The 20,487-nt window shown below is 38.8% G+C and overlaps 1 protein-coding gene across 3 annotated transcripts in view; it reads left to right on the top strand.

The window, feature by feature from the left end:
- PDE11A (phosphodiesterase 11A) overlaps window positions 1-20,487 on the top strand; it is a 369,784-nt gene that overhangs the window by 143,093 nt on the left and 206,204 nt on the right. For all 3 annotated transcript variants that reach the window (XM_079132189.1, XM_079132190.1, XM_079132191.1), the window contains exon 5: window positions 7,149-7,213. In XM_079132189.1, coding sequence (XP_078988315.1) covers window positions 7,149-7,213 — 65 coding nt within the window. The remainder of the gene's footprint in view (window positions 1-7,148; window positions 7,214-20,487) is intronic.

Here is a 20,487-nt window from a genome sequence, read left to right as displayed (position 1 = left end):
CTTCTGCTGTGCTGTCATTGGGTTTTATTGATCTAGTATCTAGGTTTGTTTGGGACATTTTCTTCCCTTGTTTTCTCTTATTGGTCAGATGTCAGTGGGATTTTGTGATATTGCAGAATTCTTCTATTGGCTTATAGTGACCCTGTAGATTTCCAGTGTATCACTTGTCAGCCTTCAGTAGCCTGAAGTCTTGGAGTAACTTGATAATGCAGTGCTTCCAAGGAAAGCTGCCCCTAGCCTGCTACTGGTTCCAGGATTTGGAGCTGGCTCTGTGTGGAAAGGCTCTCACTGGGGGGCCTGCTATGAGAAGGTAGCCTGGAAAGGCGCTTCCCGCCGGAGGGGGCCAGGCTGTGGGCTGCTTGGGGAAGTCCCTGGCTGCCTTGTCCTGGTCCCTGAAACAACCTGCGGGCAGGAACTCGCTGCCCTGGTTCAGGGACTTGAAGCTTGGATCTGTGCAGAAAGGCTCTCACTGGGGGCCTGCTCCGAGATGCTGGAGAATCTGGCCCTGTGGGAGGAGCCCACTGCCGGAGTGCTCAGAGCTGCCTGGGATAAACTCTAGCTGCCCTACCTTACTCTAATAAGCCACCTGAATCTGGGCCTGCCGCCCGGGCAGCACTTCACCGGGTGGGGGAGACTCACCCCGAGGCTCTATTTTAGTCCGAGTCTCAATGCCTCCCCTTCTTGAATCCTGGGTTCTGGAGCGACTGGAGATGCAGTCCCCCTCTAGTCCGCTATCTTGGTTCGCCCATGTATGCGTTTTTCAAGCATGTAGGAACTCCATTTTTGTCTTTGAACTTCTACCCAGTTCACTACATAAAGAATTTAAGTACGTTTGTGCAAAAAAATATAAAAATTTATAGTGAACAAATATTTTGGCTGCTTATAATGTGCTAAACATATAACAGCATGGAACACAAAATTTCGAAGGAAAAGGGAAAAAGAGAAAGCAAATGTTTTAGAAACACCAAACCAACAAACTCAAAACCAAATTCTGTTGTGTAAAGATAAAACATTGAGCTTAAAACTTTGCTTTGAGTTTCCAAACAACCAAGGTAAAAATATTTTAATAATTCTCTTGAATTGGTAAAAGGAATCACATCAGCTAATCAAGAATTTTTTCTGAACTTTAACGTTTTTTTTCCCTTTGAAATGTTGTACTAGTCAGGGGTCTCCAGAGAAACAGATTATGTATATTTTCAGAGAGAGAGAGAGAGAGGGAGAGAGAGATTCCAAAAATCGGCTCATGAGATTATAGAAGCTGAGAAGTCCCATACCTTCCATTTGCAACCTGAAGAACCAGAAGAGTTGGAACATCTTAACTCAAACAGAGAGCAAATTCACCCTTCCTCTTCCTACTCTATCTACTAATTCAAATGCTTATCTCCTCCACAAACACCTTCACAGACATACCCAGAAATAATGTTTTACCAACCATCTGGAAATCCCTTAGCCCAGTCAAGTTAACACTTAAAATTAACCATCACAAATATTAGATCTTGTTGTTTTTAATTTTCCTTTTTTTTTTTTTTCTGGAAATTGAACTAGGGGTGTTTAACACTGAGCCACATTCCAGCTGTTTTTATTTTTTATTTTCAAACAGAATCTTGTTTAGTTGCTTATGGCCCTGCTAAGTTGTTGAAGCTGGCCTTGAACTTGTGATCATTCTTCCTCAAGCTTCCAGAACCCCTAGGATGACCAGTGTGAGCTACCATGCTGGCTCACAAATCTTTGAAAATTAGAGACCATATTTATTTCTCCTTTGGTATTTCCCTATGCTATCCAGTACTTGACACACACCAATAATCAATATTTAACAAAGCAATGTTAGTCAGTGTTAGTATTTAATTATCCTTATTTTTCTCCTAGAGACGCAACAGTCTAAGAATTATGTAAGTGCAATGTTAGGGAACAGAGTCTACAATACTGTCTTCATTTCTGATACCAATTACAACTTTGGGGGTGCCCAAGATCTCCCTCAGTTTCAATAATTTTCTGGAAAGACTCAAAGAACTCAGTGAAAGCTACTGTAGTCACCATTATAGTTACCACAGGAAAAGACACAGATTAAAATCACCATGGAACAATCTCCAGGAAAGTTTCAGACATGAAGCTTCTGGTTGCCCACTACTATGAAGTAACAGTGTAAACTTTTGGCAATGATGTGTGACAGTACACATGAAATTTTGCCAGCTAAAGCCTAAACTTCTGTGTCTCGAGTCTTACTAGGGTTTTATCACAGAAACCTAGTTGGCCACTTACATGGTGACCTCTGTCCTCTGTTCCTCTAGAGTTCAGCTGATACCAAGTGACCCAAAAGCCCCACCCGAAATCACTCCCATTCTAAATCACACTGTTCCTCTCTGGCTATCCCAAAGCCCCAAGTAAGCAGATTCTTTTATTGCACAAGACATTCCAAGGAATTAGAGATTGCCTCTCAGGAGCCAGGGGCCAAGGCCTGACCTTTCTTTGAGTAAGGTTAAATTCCTTGCTACACACAAGGTCAACCCCATGGTTCATGAGGCCAGTGTCTGACTTTGGTTATTGCAGTATGGGTTGACATAGGGGGTACTCTCCATGGAATGGAGTGCCAGAAATTGAAAGATACATCATCTTTGGTTTTTCCTTTATTCATTAAACACATATTTAGAACACCAAATCAATAAGACAAAATGTTTTGACTGTTTTCTTTTCAGCAAAGTGTTTTTTTTTCTTTTCAGTGACTTTTTAAAAAGCTCTTCTTGCATTGTTATATTTTATCAAGAGGAACTTGTACATATTTACTTTCTTTGTGATTCTAGATCTATAAGTTCTATGGCTTAAGATTTCAGGATATTCTATTCTTTCTCTTTTTTTCTTCCTCTTCTCATCCTTCTCTTCCCCTGCTTCCTCCTTTTCCTTCTTCTTTCATTCTTTCCTTCTCTCTCTTTCCTTTCCTCCTGCCTCAGCTTCCTGAGTAGCTGGAACTACAGGTATGCACCCACCACACCCAGCTCCTATTTCATTCTTCTTCTCCTCCTCCTTCCTCCTCCTCCTCCTCCTCCTCCTCCTCCTCCCCTTCTTGTTCTTCTTCTTCTTCTTCTTCTCCTCCTCCTCCTCCTCTTCCTCCTCCTCCTCCTCTTCCTCCTCCTCCTCCTTCTTCTCCTCCTCTTCTTCCTCTTCCTTTCCTCCTCCTTCTCTTCCTCCTCCTCCTCTTCTTCTTGTTCTTATTCTTCTTCTTCATCATCTTCTTTTTTTACTGGGAATCGAACCCAAATGCACATTGTCATTGAGACACATTCTCAGCCCTTTTTATTTTCTATTTTGAGACAGGGTCTCACTAAGTTGCTTAGGGCCTTGTTTAGTTGCTGAGGTTGGCCTTGGACTTGGGATCTTCCTGCCTCAGTTTCCTGAGTCTCTAGAATTACAGGTGTGGCCACTGTGTCTGACTTCCTATTCCATGTCTAATAAGTTGCCATTCCCCAGATGGAAAAAATATTTTTAAAAGGTCTTTATTTTCTGAACACTTCTTGGGTTATTTTTTGTTTTTGTTTTTAACTGTGAAGCTAGAAGTGCACTTATTTTTCAGGAAGCACTGTCTTTGAGGAGCCAGGGCAAATTAAGCCCCCTACCATAAAGTAATCTCCATGAGTGCAGGGATGTTTTTTCTTTTTCATGTTCACCTTTTAGCTTCAGTGTCTATCATGCTGTTTGACACACAAAGATACTCAGTACATGTTTGTTGAATCACAGGACAGTTTTTGAAAAGTTAAAAACCTAACTTTGCACAAATGTAAAGCAAGATTTATTTAACTCATTAATGAGAGAAACAGTGGGGTGGTAAAATTGGTTCCAAAATAGGAACAGAAAAAATGCTGGCAAAAGACTGCTAGATGAGATCTTTAAAATAATTGCTACAACCAGGACAATAAAATTCTAACCATTGGGTTTTTCTTTTCTGCTACACAGAAATCACTTTCTATTCTCCTTGAATAAAATTCATTTGCATTGCTGTAAGACAAAAATAGTTTGCATTGCTATCTGTTTTTCAGAAGTTAACACCTTACAGAATTATAAAATACTCCAAGCTAATTCTAAGTAAAATGAAGTATTCTTAGTAATATTAGAGAATCTAATCTATTAGGTCAGGAAATTAAAAGATGCATCCTGCTGGATTTCCAAATGCAGAAACAATAGTTTACCAGTAATTTGATTAATTTTATACCAAGCCAAGTGTTTTACTTCAAGTTACTATTAGTCTGTGTTTATTATCCAAAATTGGGCTTATAGTAGAATATTGTATAATTATTTTTTTTGAAGGCAGAGTTTATCTAAGTATTGTGGTTCTGAAGGAGTCATGTCTACATAATTTGCTGCTGCAATACCACTTGCTCCTGCTTATGAAGGCAGCAAGGAGTAGTGGAAAAACTGGGACTGTGGAATCAGAATGACATGTTTTAAATTCCAATTCTGCAATTTAATTCTTATATGGCTTCCAGAAAACCCTTTAATCACTCTAAACCTTAATTTTTCTTCAATAAAATGGAATAATATTTACCCTGCGATTATGTTGTAAGCATTAACATATATAGGATTGGTCATAACATGCAAAATCCTGCATTTGTAGTAAAATGGCAGGATGCAGCCTAGAACATAATAAAAAGGGAAGAATTTACTACCACTTAAGTAAAGTAATGGAAAGAAATAATAAATTATGAAAAATACCTCATTACATGTATGACGGCATGACCAATGTGATCCTGCAATGTATAATCAGAAAAATGAGAGATTACACTCTATTTATGTATGATCTATCAAAATGTATAAATGCATTCTACTGTCATGTACAACTAATTAGAACAAATAAAAAATCCTATCAGCCATGAAAAGGATTGATAAATTTGACTTTATCAAAATTAAGAACTTTTATTTAGTAAAGTACATAATACAAGAATAAAAAAATTTAAAAATGCTTTATACAGGGAGGAGTATTTACAATAAAATAAATTGAGCAAAGAAAAATAAGAAATAATAAATTATAAAAAATCAATGTGGACATATAGGACCAACTCTTTTAGTATCTGTGACAGTTGCCCACTGTGCAAACATAAATGAAATGCTTCTTCTTTTTATCCTGTTCTTGTTATAACTAAGAATTATTTTGGATACAGTTTGAAAGATTTATTATTTGGTGATAGTATATAGTCTCTTTGTGACTTCCTAGCCTAATATTCAAGAATATTATAGCTGGATTAAGATTTCTAAGCGATTGGTTTCTGTTTAAGTCCTTACTTAATATCAGTAGGTATTCCAGTTACTTTTGTTGTATAACAAATAAACCAAAAATTTAGCAGCCTAAGTTAACCATTACAAATTACAAATAATTACAAATTTGATGGACAGGAATATGGAGAGGGCACAACAGGGATATGCTCTTTCCAGGATATCTGGAGCAACAATTGGGAAACCTTGAAGATGGGGGCTGACTTAGTGACTAGGAACTGGAATCATCTGAAGGTTGCTCAGGTGCTTGGGTGGGGAAAGCATAAAGACAGAGGCTGCTGACCAGAGCACCTGTGTGTGACCTTTGTATGTGGTCTGGCTCCCTTTCAGCATAGAGGGCTTAGGGAAGTTGGATTTCTTACATAGTGACTTCAGAATCCAGGCTCAAGTTTTCTATCAGACAAGGCAGAAGCTGTAGTCCCTTTTATGACAGTCTATAAAGGCAAATAGCAAGTCTTCCACTGGTTGAAGCAGTCAGGAGCTCATCAGATTCAAGGAGAGGGGACACAGACTGTACCTCTTAAAGGAAGGTGGCAGGGTCTCATTGTAGAGAATGTGAGATAGGCAATATTATTGTGGCCAATAAAGATGAACACTGAGCGGATTCTGTAAAGGCTTAATTTACCTTCTAATATGAAATAAAACATGTTCTGTGGTTGTCAGGTGTATTTCCTTGCAGTTGAACTAGTCTACATTCAGCTAGCTGCTCATAGTTGTCTTTGTGATGACCCTTTCTTTTCTGTTTCCTTTTTCCTCATATTGCATTTTCCCAGTCTGGACTCATTACCTAACTGATAAAATGGTTTTAATATTTCACCTATTCTGTTTCCAAATCATTTTCTCTGGTGTCCATCAATTCCTTGTAAGTGGTTAATTTAAAAGGCCTTTAAAGCATGACTACATCTGACTAAGCCAGTTCTAAATGTCAACCTTGGAGCATCCAGTGACATTCAGATGTACTCCTTCTGGCATAGGGGGCATATTTCTATCATGTGGTATATTTTGTCAAAAGAAGGCCAGAAATGGTGCCCTTCCTACTCAATATTTAAAGTGTTTTGGAAAGAGTTGGTCCTTGAAGGTCAGGCAGACTTGCTTTAGTTCCAGTTACCTCATTTAATTGTGTGAAACTGAACTAGTTTCCTAAAAATTATGATGATTTGACTCATTTATAGACTGAAGAAAAAAATCCTTAAAGAAAAAATTTATAGTTTTAAAGAAAAAATTAAGTAATCAATGAAGCTTCTAGTGTAAGACCTGATTTATAATAAGAACACACTAGTAGTTAATAAGAAAACCACCATGTTGACATTTCCTTTCAACATAGTAAGCCTTGGTCAATCTCTTGCACTGTAGGTGTTGGATTGGTGAGGAAGGAAGTATCTACCCCTAGGATGATTATTGAAGAAGGTGGTTTCGTTTTTACTCTTTGGGTGTTGACACAGAATGTACACCTGACAACAAAAATGAGCCAAAGAAACTAACTTCAGGAACCTGAAATTGAAGCCCCTTTGCAGACCCCACTGCCCTGCCTGATTTTCCATGAATGGTGATTGGTTGTCAACAGAGCAGTTAAAAAAAAAAAAAAAAAAAAAAACAGAAAGCATCCAAATGAGATGTTCCTTTGCCTGACCTCCACAGCTCATTGTAAAAATGTATACAGGTTGAGTAAAATATATTAAATTTTGGCAGTGTTTGCTGTGTAAGAAGTAAAATACAAAATGTGGAATAAAAGTTTCTTCTTCTCTCCCTTGGACTCTCGCCACTTAAAACCTCCCTTTAATCTGCAATCACTGTAAGAATCATTATAAAGATGGAAAATGTTTACTGCATTATTTTAAACCATGAGAAAGCCTAAATTGACTTGGATTTACTGTCATTTTGTATGGCAGGTGGTGAAGTTTACCAAATCCTTTGAATTGATGTCCCCAAAGTGCAGTGCTGATGCTGAGAACAGGTAGGCTCGGGCTCATGTTTGCTTTTTAATGCTCCTTAGTACTTGGTGTTGGCAGTGCTATGTAATTCTTTGAGGATAAGAGTTGTTCTTTCTCTGTAAACAAGTACAGACAAATATCACTCTTCTGTATTTCAGAGCTTAAATAAAAACTGTAGCTGAATGATGATGTATATACAACTAGCTTGCAGTTTACAAGGCTAAATGTTATTACTTATACTATGATAAAAATGTTGTCTTTAGATTTTAGTCCCCCATTCCCCTGAATGGTTCCCTGAATGGGCTGGGATAAATCTTAAAGTATTCTACGGCTTTCTGAACTTGGAATCCAAGTTCTTTATGCATGTTAATATGGAATAGCAATGGAGCAAATTGGTTTTCTGTAAGCCACCAGTTTCAATTTCTCTTTGTACCAAACATTTGACCGAAATTGCTAATGAATAGTCAATTTTTTAAATATCCCCTAAGTATGCAGAAAACCTCATTTTCTGCTTTATTTTGACCCTTTGTTTCTCTTCCTCTCTTTGCTCACTTGTATCTGACCAACAATACTTCCTCAGAAAAAAAGAGAAAGAGAGTTTCCAATAATTTGCTACTTGTCTCTGTGCTGGCATCTTTGGGACCACAGTAAAAGTGAGGGCTTGGGAACAACTAATGAATATCTCTAAGTTTTGCACCACCCAGAGTAATAGCCAATCTGGTATAAAAACCAGTCTTGTAAGGGAAGGGCTAAAAAATATGAAACTCATTAAAATGCAGAAATCGGAGAAAGATAGTTTGAGAATGATGACGATGATGATGGTGATGTTGACAATGCCAACAACATGAACAGCTTCCAGTCACTGAATGCCAAGTGTGCCAGGCAGTATGCCAAGTGTTTTATATGCACTTATGTCCCAATCTTTTTTATTTACTTGTTTTTTATTTTATTCATTTTTATTTTTATAGACTGCGTTTTGATTCCTTGACACAAATAGGGTACAACTTTTCATTTCTGTGGTTGTACATGATGTAGATTCACACCATTAGTGCAATCATACATGTACATGCCCCAATCTTTTGATGAAGACATCGTTATCCTTGCACTATAGAGGAGAAAACCAAGATTCAGCAAGTGTTTTAGTCATTTCCTTCAGTGCTGTGACCAAAGGACCTGACATGAACAACTTTAGAGGAGGAAAAGTTTCTTTGGGGGCTCATGGTTTCAGGAGTCTCAGTCCGTAGAAGGCCAGCTCCATTTCTTGGGGCTTGTGATGAGGAAGAACATCATGGTGGAAGAATGTGGTGGAGGGAAATAGCTCAGGACATTACCAGGAAATAGAAAGACTCCACTTGGACAAATACAAAATATATACCCCAAAGGCACTCCCCCAGGGACTCACCTCCTCCAGGCACATACTACCTACCTTCAGTTATCACTCAGTTCTTATCAGGGGATTAAGTCACTTATGGGTTAAGGCTCTCATAACCCAATAATTTCACCTGTAAGTCTTGCATTACCTCACACATGAGGTTTCGAGGGTGACTCATATCCAAACCATAATAGCAAGTTTGACTTATTGAAGATCAGCATCCTATCAAGAGGAAGCCCCAAATCTAAGATCACTTCTCCCAACCTCTGAACTTTGACCCCGTTGTCACCTATAATTTAAAATTGAATAGTTAATCCTATTCAGTGATTATCTCATGGGTTAATGTTTCCCAAATCTGGTTTATCAATCAGAATCAAGCTTGGAGAATTTGGCAAAAACTAAATTTTTAAGATGCACACTGTGAAATTCTGATTCAATGTGTCAAAAGTGATGTCCAAAAGATCTATATTTTCAAAAGTCTTTCTGGACAGCACCTCTTTCAAGATAGAATATTCCAGGATAAATTGACTTTTTATATTATTATTGCTTTTAATTTCAGAAAACAGAAATCAATAAATTAAAATGAATACTTGGTTGAGTCACTTTACTTTTTAAAAAGTATATGAAGTTTAAAAGAGGTCTCTGCTATATTCTGTTTGATTTCATTTATACAGCTTTCAAAATTATAGCACATTAGTAGTTACCAGAGACTGAAAAAGGAGAGCGAGTTTGGCTTGAAGGAGTGAGGGGTATTTCACAGTGATAGAACATACCTTCTTTGGGATGGTAGTTACACAAAGGCCTTCATGAAGTCTTGAAGAATTCTACACTTTTTATAAAGCATGAATTTTAATTTGTGTAAATTATACCTTAAAACTTGGAAAAAGGCCTTTTTAAGAGATTTATATATTCATGAAAATGTATTTATGTTCGCATCTGTATGTAATGTCAGCTAATATATACCTAACACTGAGCTCTTAATGTAGTACTCAGAATTTTACCTAAGTAGAATGCTATAAAATAACATGTACTACACTAGAGAAAATATCTATTCATGCTCATTTTTTAGCTAGTTACAATCTCATATAAGTTATATTTCTCATATATGGGGGAGCTTTATGGAGCTATTAAAATACAACCTTTAAGATCCTAAGTCTTCAATATTATTATTTTTATGTTGAACATGTTTTCCTGGTACTTCAGAGTTAAATACTTCTAGCCTTTTGATTATTTTTAATGCTGAGAGAACTTCTGTGTCAAAATGAAATGACCCACGGCACAGACTGCCCTTGGAAAACTTTCTGATGATTAAAAACAAAAAGAAGAAGAAAGAAAGAAAGAAAGGTCAGGTTTTCTTTAAAGAGACATTTGAAAAGTGCCTTTGAACTTTGACATTATGAGATAGTCCTCTTTATCATTCTATTTATGGCTTTTAGATTAATGGAGAATGTTCATTTATCTCAAAAGGCTTTTCTTCGTTGTCCAGTAATTTTTCTCTTGTAGATGAAGATTCCTTCAGTCATTTATTGGAAGTTAAAGGAATAAAGAAAAGTGACTTTAGCATTTACTTGGCCAGTGGCATGGAAGGGATGTTGAAACTGGAGATGAGTCTACAAATCACAGACTGTTCTTGACACACTGTGAATCTTTCCTTTAACCTTTCGTCACTTAACATCCCTGTTATACATAATGTCCATTAAATACCTCAGTCCTCTGAACATCATTCACAGATATAATAGTATACCTTTTTAAAGATAATCTCTATGGCTTCATGTATCAATATTTCAGGGTGCTATTTCAATTCTGATGAAATCTGGTTTGAGGCTTGATGGTTTTTGTAGACAGTCCTTGAAGACTTTTTTTTTTTTTTTAATCAATTTTATCGCTGACTCCTCAGTTCTGCTTAGTGTCTTATGCAGTGAACACCATTGTCATAGCTGGTCTCTTGGTCTTCCTGCCATGAATAACAACCAATTCGAGAGCTGAAAATGATTTGCTCCGTCCCTCTCAATGAGATGTGTGTCTCCTCTGGGACATTCTTGACAACCTCTCTGGTGATAATATTCTTAATGTATCATGACTGACTTCCATTGATAAGGAGTTCTAATTGTGAAAAAGTCATTTTATGTGGAATTATATTCCTGTAACTTCCCCCTATTTGTTCTAAATTGTTCCATTGGAGACATTCTTTCTTTATTTAACAGCCACATAATGAGTACCTACTCCGTGCTGGTTACTGTTCTAGGTGATGGGGCTACAGAGATTTGTTTATTTTTTATTTTTTTCAATCATCAGTCTTTGTCTTCATTCATCTCAATATCAAATAACAAAGTGTTGGGAGTATGTTAAAAAGTCATATAAATATAACCAGATTTTACCAGGCCTCCAGAGTATGGCTATAAAGTAGTTATATTAACAGTGGATAATCTACACTTAGTTGCTTATTTCTCCTCTGAGGTATAGGCCCTGTGTTAACTTTTCATTGTTGTGACAAAAAATATTTGAGAATGACAACTTAGAGGAGGAAAGTTTATCTTGAGCTTATGGTTTCAGAGGTTCAGTTCATGGTTTGCCAACTATATCACTTTGGGTCCAAGATAAGACAGAGCATCCTGGCAGAAGGGCATGGTGGAGAACGCTGCTTACCTCATGGTAGCCAGGAAGCAGAGAGAGAGAAGGAGGAGTCAGGGGGACAAGATTTAATGCCCAAGGACATGCCCCCACTGACCTACCTCCTCCAGTCAGGCCCCACCTGCCTACAGTTGCCACCCAAAGAAGCAACCTTTCAAATTATAAATCCATCAAATGGATTAATCCACTGATTAGGTTACAGCTCTCATAATTTCACCTCCTGCTTTTGGGGGACACTTCATATCCAAATCTTAATAGGCCCCAGCTCCTTATAAAAGGCCATCTTTGGGGTATTTATAGTAGTCTCTAAGATTTTTAAAATAAATTTTATTACTGAATCATTGTTTCTTCTAAATACTCCCTCTGGACATGGCAGAGCAGTCTTATCTTCCTTTGGTATACTGGGTGTGGTCTTCTTTGCCCACTGTAGAGTTTCCATGACAATAACTGGACTCCCTTCTGGAGCTCTGACTTCACTCTCTGGCACTAAGATGCACTGGTGACCTTCCCAAACCTAAGGATGGCTGGGTAGTTTATGCAGAAATAGGAAGAAGGTTCACTTTCCCTGCTATGTGTCATAGCCTGTTGTCTGGCCCCTAAATAGCCCTAGGTACCCCATTTTTAATGTCTTCTAATTCATAAAGCTTTTGTCTGCAGCCCTTCTTTCTCCATAGGACTCAGGCTTAGTCCACTGGGCTAGGCCTATGAACCAGATCAGGGATCAATAACTAAGTTTTTCTCTTGAGTTCCCCACTTTTCTTTCATCTTAGCCACCAGGTCCAGGTGCACAAAACCTCCTCCTCATAGCCCCCTTTCTTTATGTACATCAATTCTTGCAAACAAAAGCTCTCTCAAATATAGATATGTCTCATTTTAGGCTCATGTGTCCTGCTACCCATGATTGCAAAACAATTAAATAGTTTCTATAAAATATTTGTGCAAGGTGGTACCTTAACAAAATGGAGGGACTCTGTAGGGGAAGAAAAACAATGTTCTCTACCCTTCTGCGTTCTTATCTGAGACAGGACCCTGTAACATTAGGCAGAAGAGAAAGTCAGTCTGAAGCTATTTCCTTGTGTGTCTCACATATAACATGAGAAATACCCAAGGGAAAATTAGTATCTCTCAAAGAGGTGGCTTGGAACTATGGTTTACATGGCATCTTCAACAAATAACCCTACATTTTTGACAAGACAAAGAAAAAATACCTTGAGTATTGAGCAACAAATTATGGTAAGAAAAATAAATGGGAGTTAGTAAAGTTTGCTACAGAGTCCTGTGGTGCCATCTTCAGGTTGATAAAGGTCTAAAGTTGTCTTTGGTGATCAACCTTTGTCCTTCCTGGTAGAGAGGGGAGGAGAGATATTTTATAAATTTAGGTCCTCCTGTAAGGCAAATAGCAGGTGGACAGAGAGCTTTTTTGTATCTAATTTGTCTTAATGTCTTTACCACAAAATAATCCTTATGCCAAGTGGCATAATTTGGGATGGCACATTCTGGTATCCCATTTCAACCAACTCATCTGGGAAGAAATGGAAAGTGGTCCTCAAGGAAAGGTTTTGGATGGGGTAAGACTTTGGTTAGGTCCTGGGGGAGGATGGGAGTTAGTGATGCAACCACCTTTCAAGGAGAGGAAATGTCATAAGCAGAATCATGGAGGTGAGAGAGAATGAACAGGGCATGGTTGGGGACCTTTAACTAGGTCTGTGATCTGTTGTCATGAGCATCATCTTCCTTGGTGGTGATGGCCCCCAGCTCCTGGTGGAATCTAGCTGCCTGGAATGCCATCTGATTGAGGTAAGAGTGCTGCCAGGTCTTCCTTAGATGCTCAAACCTTCCTCACTGGCCTGGAGACTAGATGCTCGCCTGCTTGCTTACAGGGGAGCAGCAGCACATAGTGACATGTTGAGGGCTGTGTCCTGAAAAATCATCTGGGCAGTAAATGATAGGATTGGAGGAATGGCAAACTGTGGTCACCCAGGGGTCATATCTACTGCAACAGCCATGGGGCAATGGTTCTGTCCTGGAAAACTGCCGTGGTTATACCGCCCTTACCTCTTACATATCACCATCTGCTATTCTTTGACTCTTCCTATTTCAGTCTCTGGACTTTTTACCACCCTTTTTAATCCCCCCTGGATGTGCTACGGCTTGCCTGAATCTGTCATAAAGTGGTGTATATAGAACATGATTTTCCAGTTTTTTTTTTCCAGAATCTAGACAAATTAGGACACTCTTCATGTATTTATTATTCACAATCATATTGTGTAGGCTGACTTTCTTTTAAATTAATAACTTACCCAATCCATTCAACTTTTATCTTTCCATCTTTCCCAGGTCTCACTTTAGGACATTTCCTAAGAAGCCAGCTCAGGAGGATGGAAAGCTAGTGTTCTGATTGGAAAGATGCAGGGATTCAGTAGACAGAATGTTGGCCTCCCCAAAGACAGCCAGCATCTAGTCCCTGGAACCTGAGTGCAGTACATTACACACAAAAACGAACTTCGCAGATCCGATTAAGAATCTTGAGATGGGAAGATTATTCTGGATTATCTGAATGGGCCTTGTTTTAGTCAGTTTTTTCACTGCTGTGACTTAAAGACCCAACCACAACAATTTTAGGAGAGGAAATGTTTATTTGATAGCTCATGTTTTCAGAGGTCTTAGTCCATAAAAGTCCAGCTCCATTCCTTGGGGCTCAAGGTGAGGCTGAACATCAGGGCAGAGGAGTGTGACAGAGGGAAGCAGCTCACAGGAAATGAACAGGAAGGAGAGAGAGATTCCACTCTCCAGATACAAAATATATACCCCATGGCCAGGCCCCCAGTGAACACTTCCTCTAACCACACCCACCTGCCTCCAATCACCACTCAGTTAATTCCATCAGGGATCAATTATCTTATTAGGTTAAGACCATGATCTAATCATTTCTCTTCCAGATCTTCTTGCATTTTTTTTCTCACACATGAGATTTTGGGGGATACCACATCTAAACCATAACATTCCACCCCTGGCCCCCAAAAGCTCACACTCATCTGACAATGCAAAATACATTTAGTCCATTTCCAAGAGTCCCCATGGTCTCAACAGTTCTGAGATTGCTCAACATTCAAATCCAAAGTCTTCTCTATTGTGAGTGCCTCTAAAATTAAAAATAATTTAAAAGTATTCAATATCTAATGGCATGGAGTAAATATTTCCATTTACAAAAATAGGGGCATAAAAAGAAAGGATGGGACCAAAGCAAAACTGAAATCCAGCTGGGCAAACAGGTCCTGTAACTCCACATCTGCCATCTAGGGCACAAGGCATCATAATGTTCTCTCCAAATGGCTTGTGTAGCTCAGCCCCTGTGTCTTTGTTTGTTGTAAGCCAAGTGGCCTTTCTGTTGGCTTGTCTCTTTTAAATTCCTGTAGCTTTCCTAGGATGATGTCCCACGTTACTGGCATTTCTCAATCTGGGGCAGGGCAGGGGTCTCCACTGCAGCTTTGGTTTCTTCACATCTCCACACTTTGACTTCTCAGGGGTGCCTGCAGGACTCTGACCCTGCTGCACTACGCCTGGCCTCCTAGGCCTTCCTTTGTAATCTTGGTGGAAGCCTCCATGTACCCCCTAACTCCAGCATCCTGCATTCCTGCAGATCCAGCACCATGTGATTGATGCCAAGGTCTGCCACCATCTTGAGCAGTAGCAGAGCCTCCAGGGACCCGTGCTGTCATAGCCTCTGAATATCTGGGTGAATGAGCATATTGAAAAACTTCCTAGGCACCCTTGTCCTAGAAGGGTTCCCCAATGGTCTCTTCTCACTTTTACTACCTTGAGCTGGAGTTGGGTGTGGTCTTGCCAGCTCCTGAGATGCCCTCAAGTCATCTTTCTAATTGTCTCCAGGCAGTCTTTAGATTTCTTTAGAGGCAGTAATTTTTTTAACAACTGCAACTTCCTTAGCCCTAATTTTACTCAGGCCTTCGAAGTCCACGTTTTCCAAATTTTCCTGCTCTGCTTTCTACTCCTGGTTATCACAATAAATTTGGTAAAAGATGTCAGGAATGTCCATGCCACCACCTGAATGTTTTACTGTATAGAAATTCTTCCACCAGCTTAAGAAATCCATTGCTTTTAAAATCAGCTTCACAGAAATTCTCAGGACATGGGCAAAATGCAGAAAACTTCTCAGCCAGAACAAAACAAGAATGACCTCTAGTCCAAATACCAATAGTGTCTTCCTTCTCCTCTACACCCTCTTGAGCCCTGTCTTCATTGTCCACATCCTATTGGCATTCTGGTCTTCTGAGCTCCAGAATTGGCCATTAAGCTCCACTTTCAACAACCTAAAGCATTTCCAGCTTGCACTGCTAAGCATCTCAAAATTCCTTATACCAATTCCAAAAAGCTCAAAAAGATTCTGAACCACATTGTCTGGTTAGTCACAGCAACAACACCACTTCTTGGTACCAATTTCTGTTTTTGTCAGCTATTTTACTGCTGTGACTAGCACAACTATAGAGGAGGAAAGGTTTATTTGAGGGCTCATGGTTTCAGAGGTCTTAGTCCACAGAAGTTCAGCTCCTTTCCTTGGAGCTTGAGGTGAGGCTGAACAGCAGGGCAGACAAGTATGGCAGAGGGAAGCAGCTCACATGAGGATCAAGAAGTTGAGAGAGATACCACTCTCCAGATACAAAATATATACCCCATGGCCATGTCCCCAATGACACTTCCTCCAGCCACATCCACCTGCCTCCAGCCACCCACTCAGTTAATCCCATCAGGCATCAATTCACAGATTAGGTTAAGACTATAACCCAATCTTTATTCCTCCAAACCTTGCAGTGTCTCAGATGAGACCTTTTAGGGCATACCTCGCATCCAAACCATAACAGGCCTGTTGTAATCCCAACGACCCTCATAAATGAAGGAGATATGATGACCCAAGCAGAGACTGTGAGAAAGACAGACCCATGATGGCTGGTTTTGGAGATGAAGGAATAGGGCCATGAATTGAGGAATGTGGGTGGTCTCCAGAAGCTGGAAAGGCAGAGGAACAAATTCTCCCCTAGAGAATTGAAACATAATAACTTTTTCACTATTTGAAGGGACTAAATTTGTATTAATTTGTGATAGCAGCAAAAGAAAATGAATATAGGGCAGTTTAATTTCAAAAGGAATCTAGAAGAGAATTCAAAAATTAATGAAGGATTAAACAGAGGTGAGGACAATCTTCGAGGATCAAGGGAAAGGAACATGTGTGGAGGCTGACAATTGTAGGGGTAACACAAGAAATTCCCAGGGATGGGGCAGGTATATTGTGTTCAGTTTTAAGTTATCCTGCCTACTTTGTCCTTTGTGTGGAGTTCTGCTTGCTGTGATCAGTTGCTACTGGAGCTCTGCAGTTTAACCCAAAGGCTTTTCACTTAAAAGTGGCTCTAATCTCACCAAACCAAGACTTTGCCTTTTTACAGGCCTCTTCTGAGAAGATATAGAGAAAATGAGAGCTCTTTTAAGACTCAGGAAACATTTAAGGGAGCTGGAATTGTAGTTCAGTTCAGTGGTAGAGCATTTGCCTGGCATGTATGAGTCACTGGGTTTGATCCTTAGCACCACATAAAATTAAATAAATACAGGTATTGTGTCCATCTACAACTAAAAATTTTTAAGAAAATAAATATTTAAGATTAGAAACCTGTTTCATTGTTATTTCAGAGAAATGTAATGGGTTGAATAATGTCCACCCAGCCCCAATCCAAAATTCATGTCCACCCACATCTCAGAAAGGGAACTTTTTGGAAAAAAGATTTTTTGTAGATATAATTAGTTAGGGCTCTCGAGAGTAAATAAGGCTAGATTTAGTCTACATAGTAAATCCAATGACTGGCGTCCTCATAAGAAGAAGAAGAGACACAGAGACACAGAGGGGAAATGGCAGGTGAAGATAAAGGCAGAAATTGGAGTCAGGGGACTGCCAGAATTGTGAGGGAATGAAGTAACATTGTTTTAAGACCAAATTTGTAGCATTTTGTTATGGCAGCCCCAGAGACTAATAACTGTAGTAATTAAATAAGGAAGTTAAAATAGATAATGACCATTACATGTTTTCCAGCAACAAAATTCCAGGAAGCTATGATTCTGTGAATCCACTATTATCATTATAATGATTTCTTGTTTAAGTACAGAAAAAGCATTAGCTGTCATCTACATCTACTTCTATTGTCTTACTTAATCTCACAAATGCCCATTGAGTGTGACATAATCTTTCTCATTTTACAAATGAAGAAACTGAGGCTTTGCGAGGTTAAGTGATCTTGCACGCCGGCAGGGTAGTAAGTGTTCAGTGGTTGGTCTGAGAGTAAAACTCCCCATAAAGCCATCTCCTTCCTACAGGTTTATGCCTGGAAGGAATTGCTATCTAATGCTCCGTCATTCTATTAAGACCAACACCTTAATCTCTGGAAATGTTTACATCCTCATGGGACCATGCATATGTAAAAGATGCAAATGACAACAACTTATCCAAAACCAATCAGCTAAGTATAAAGAGGTTTCTAGCATGATTAGAATACCTAGTGACATTATGGCAGTGCCCTCCTGAGCCATATTGAATCCTGAGGCAAACAGAAAAATATGCCTTTTAAAATGTTTTTGACATTTTGCTCTCATAGATTTTTTTGCATTAATTTATATTTTTTAAAATATTGCATTAAAATATTGCCTTGATTACTAAACTTTTTGTGCCCTTCTTAAATTTTGCACCTGAGGCAAGTATATTAGTCCCTTACCCCAGTCTCTGCCCTACATCCAGAAGACTAGGGAGGGGCATCAGACTTTTGAAGAGAGTAGATGGCATGAGTTAGTTTACAGGGATGTTTAACTGACAGGGATCCAAATGCATACAGGAAGGGAGCTGCACAGAAGGAAAAGTAGAGAAAAGGCCTGAAGATTTGTCTTTTAAGAAGGTTTTGTTTTCTCAGTCTCCCACTGATAAGTATTAATGGTTCCTGTTCTTTATTTAGAGAGCCAGTGCACTTCTTATAGCATGAAACAATCTGGTACATTTTTTGACAAAAAGGAATTAGAACTGATAGAGACTCCATCTCCAAAATCAATACTCTCTCATTAGCTGGGAAAATACAGGTATCTGCTTCAAGAACAGATAGAAAGAAAAGGAGTCAGCATTTTAAGTTCAGTTCATAAATAATACTGTGTATGTCATTACTTTTGTGTTTTTGCTACGTGCTAAGTGCTTTGCTATGTACTATGGAAAAATTATCTCATTTATTCCCAAATTACAGATAAGGTTAAGAAATATGTTCAGGGTCATATAATAGTGAGAGATAGTGTTTGAAACCTAGTCACCCTGACCCAGGCACTTGCCCTCTCAGTATAATTTGTGAGTAATTATCTCATGCATTATTTGTGAGTAAATTAACAGGAAACTAATAGAATTGCTGAAAGAGCTTGATGCCTGGCATTTATTAGTTGCTCAATAAATATTTATGAATTAATGATATTTCTTTTCCTCACATTGAACATGTTGAAAGTTGGGATAGTGACTTAGTACTACTGCTGTCCTGGTAGCCATTGTGACACAGCTATTGCCTGTGTAAACTCAGTCATTGCTGCTCATATTGTCATCACTTCAATTGTGTATTCATTTTTGGTACTATATGAACTGGGTTTAAATGATGGCTAATACACCCTCAGCAAGATAACACTATGATTTGGTGTGGCAATGAAAATTTATTGTTCTGAATATAAATATGGAAATAAGAAGTGGGAGTACAAATATATTAGTGATGAAAATATTTGTGGTTGGAAAATTGGCCTTGTAGAGCAGCACCTAAGAAACGAGTAGATGAACGGAAGCTGTTTTATTACTGAAACAAAGAGAAAGAATGACCTGCCACATGCCAAATCATGCAACTAAAGGCAGAAGAAATTGCCAAAGCTCTCACAAAAGAAGTTTCAAAACAATAGGAAGCTGGAGTGAACAAATCCATGCATTTTTCAGGACTGTTATTAAGGTGTGGAATATCAATTTGCCAAAAATTTCAGTTGACTGGAAGTTGCTTAACTTTCAGTGACAAGTGATTAGATTGAGGAAAAAAGGAAACGGAATTTAGTCAAAGAGAAAACACTGAGAAAATCTCAGTATCCTTTGACATGCTTGTCAGTGCCAAAGGTGCTAAAACAATTAATATCCAGAACAAAGATCACAGAAGCAAGCATTTCATCAGAAATTATCAAATTATCCATGCATAATATCCAGGGGTCAAAACCTGCCGCTGGGATTAATTTTGAACAATAAAATCAAGCTGTGGTGGGAAGTTTGGGTCTGTGGTCTCTGTACCCCTTATTGTCACATATTCATGTCATGTTACATGGCCAAAGAGACCTTGCACATCTAGTTGAGATTGCTAATCAATTAACGTTAAAATAAGGAGATCACTTTGGATTCTCTATGTGAACCAAGGAAAACAAAGCCATCTCTCAGTTGAGGAAAGACAAGGAAATCAGAGAGACACAGAAGAAGGGAAAATAAGAGATTTGAAGCTTTAGCGGGATTTGACACGTTGCGACTAAAATAGAGACGGAATTACGTGTCAAGGAAGCAAGGACCTCAGTCCTATAACTGCAAGAAATTAAATTGTGCCCACAACCTGAATGAGTGCCTTATTCCCCAGAGCTTCCAGAAAGGCAGGCAGCCCTCTCAGCACTTTGATCCCGGCCCTGTGAGATCCTGAGCAAGAAATCTAGTCACATTATAAACTTTGAGATAAACACTTTGAGATAATAAACAGATGTTGTGCTAAGTTGCTCTATTTGTAGTGATGGGTTATACAGAAATAGAAAACTGTTAGTATATGAGTTCAGATCCAATCTCATATGAGAGTGAGATTGATCTCAGTGTAACTGTATACACACATACACACACACACACACACACACACACACACACACACACACACACACACACACACGCCCGCACACAGAGATGAATGGCAGCTGAGCTGATAATGAGTGGGGTACTGTTATGTGGAACTGATGACCATGAGCTCTACACAACCTTCTGAGTTGTTAGGTCTTTCTGCACTTTTTAGACATGTATCTGCAGTTTCAGAATTATGGTGGCAACAACAACCTCTGCAAATGACTGCCAACAAGCCAAGACAATACAAGTTTGGTTTTATCTAAAAACCTTCCAGTGACATCTACTAAGTTCAATAGAATGACAGCATCAAATCTCCAAAAGAGTGTCAGCTGCTTGGAAGAAAGTCATAGAGATGGTGGCAGGATCATTTT

The sequence above is a fragment of the Sciurus vulgaris genome (assembly GCF_902686455.1).
Source record: "Sciurus vulgaris genome assembly, chromosome: 3".
In the NCBI taxonomy this organism is placed as follows: domain Eukaryota; kingdom Metazoa; phylum Chordata; class Mammalia; order Rodentia; family Sciuridae; genus Sciurus; species Sciurus vulgaris.
This window is presented reverse-complemented; position numbering and strand designations above follow the sequence as displayed.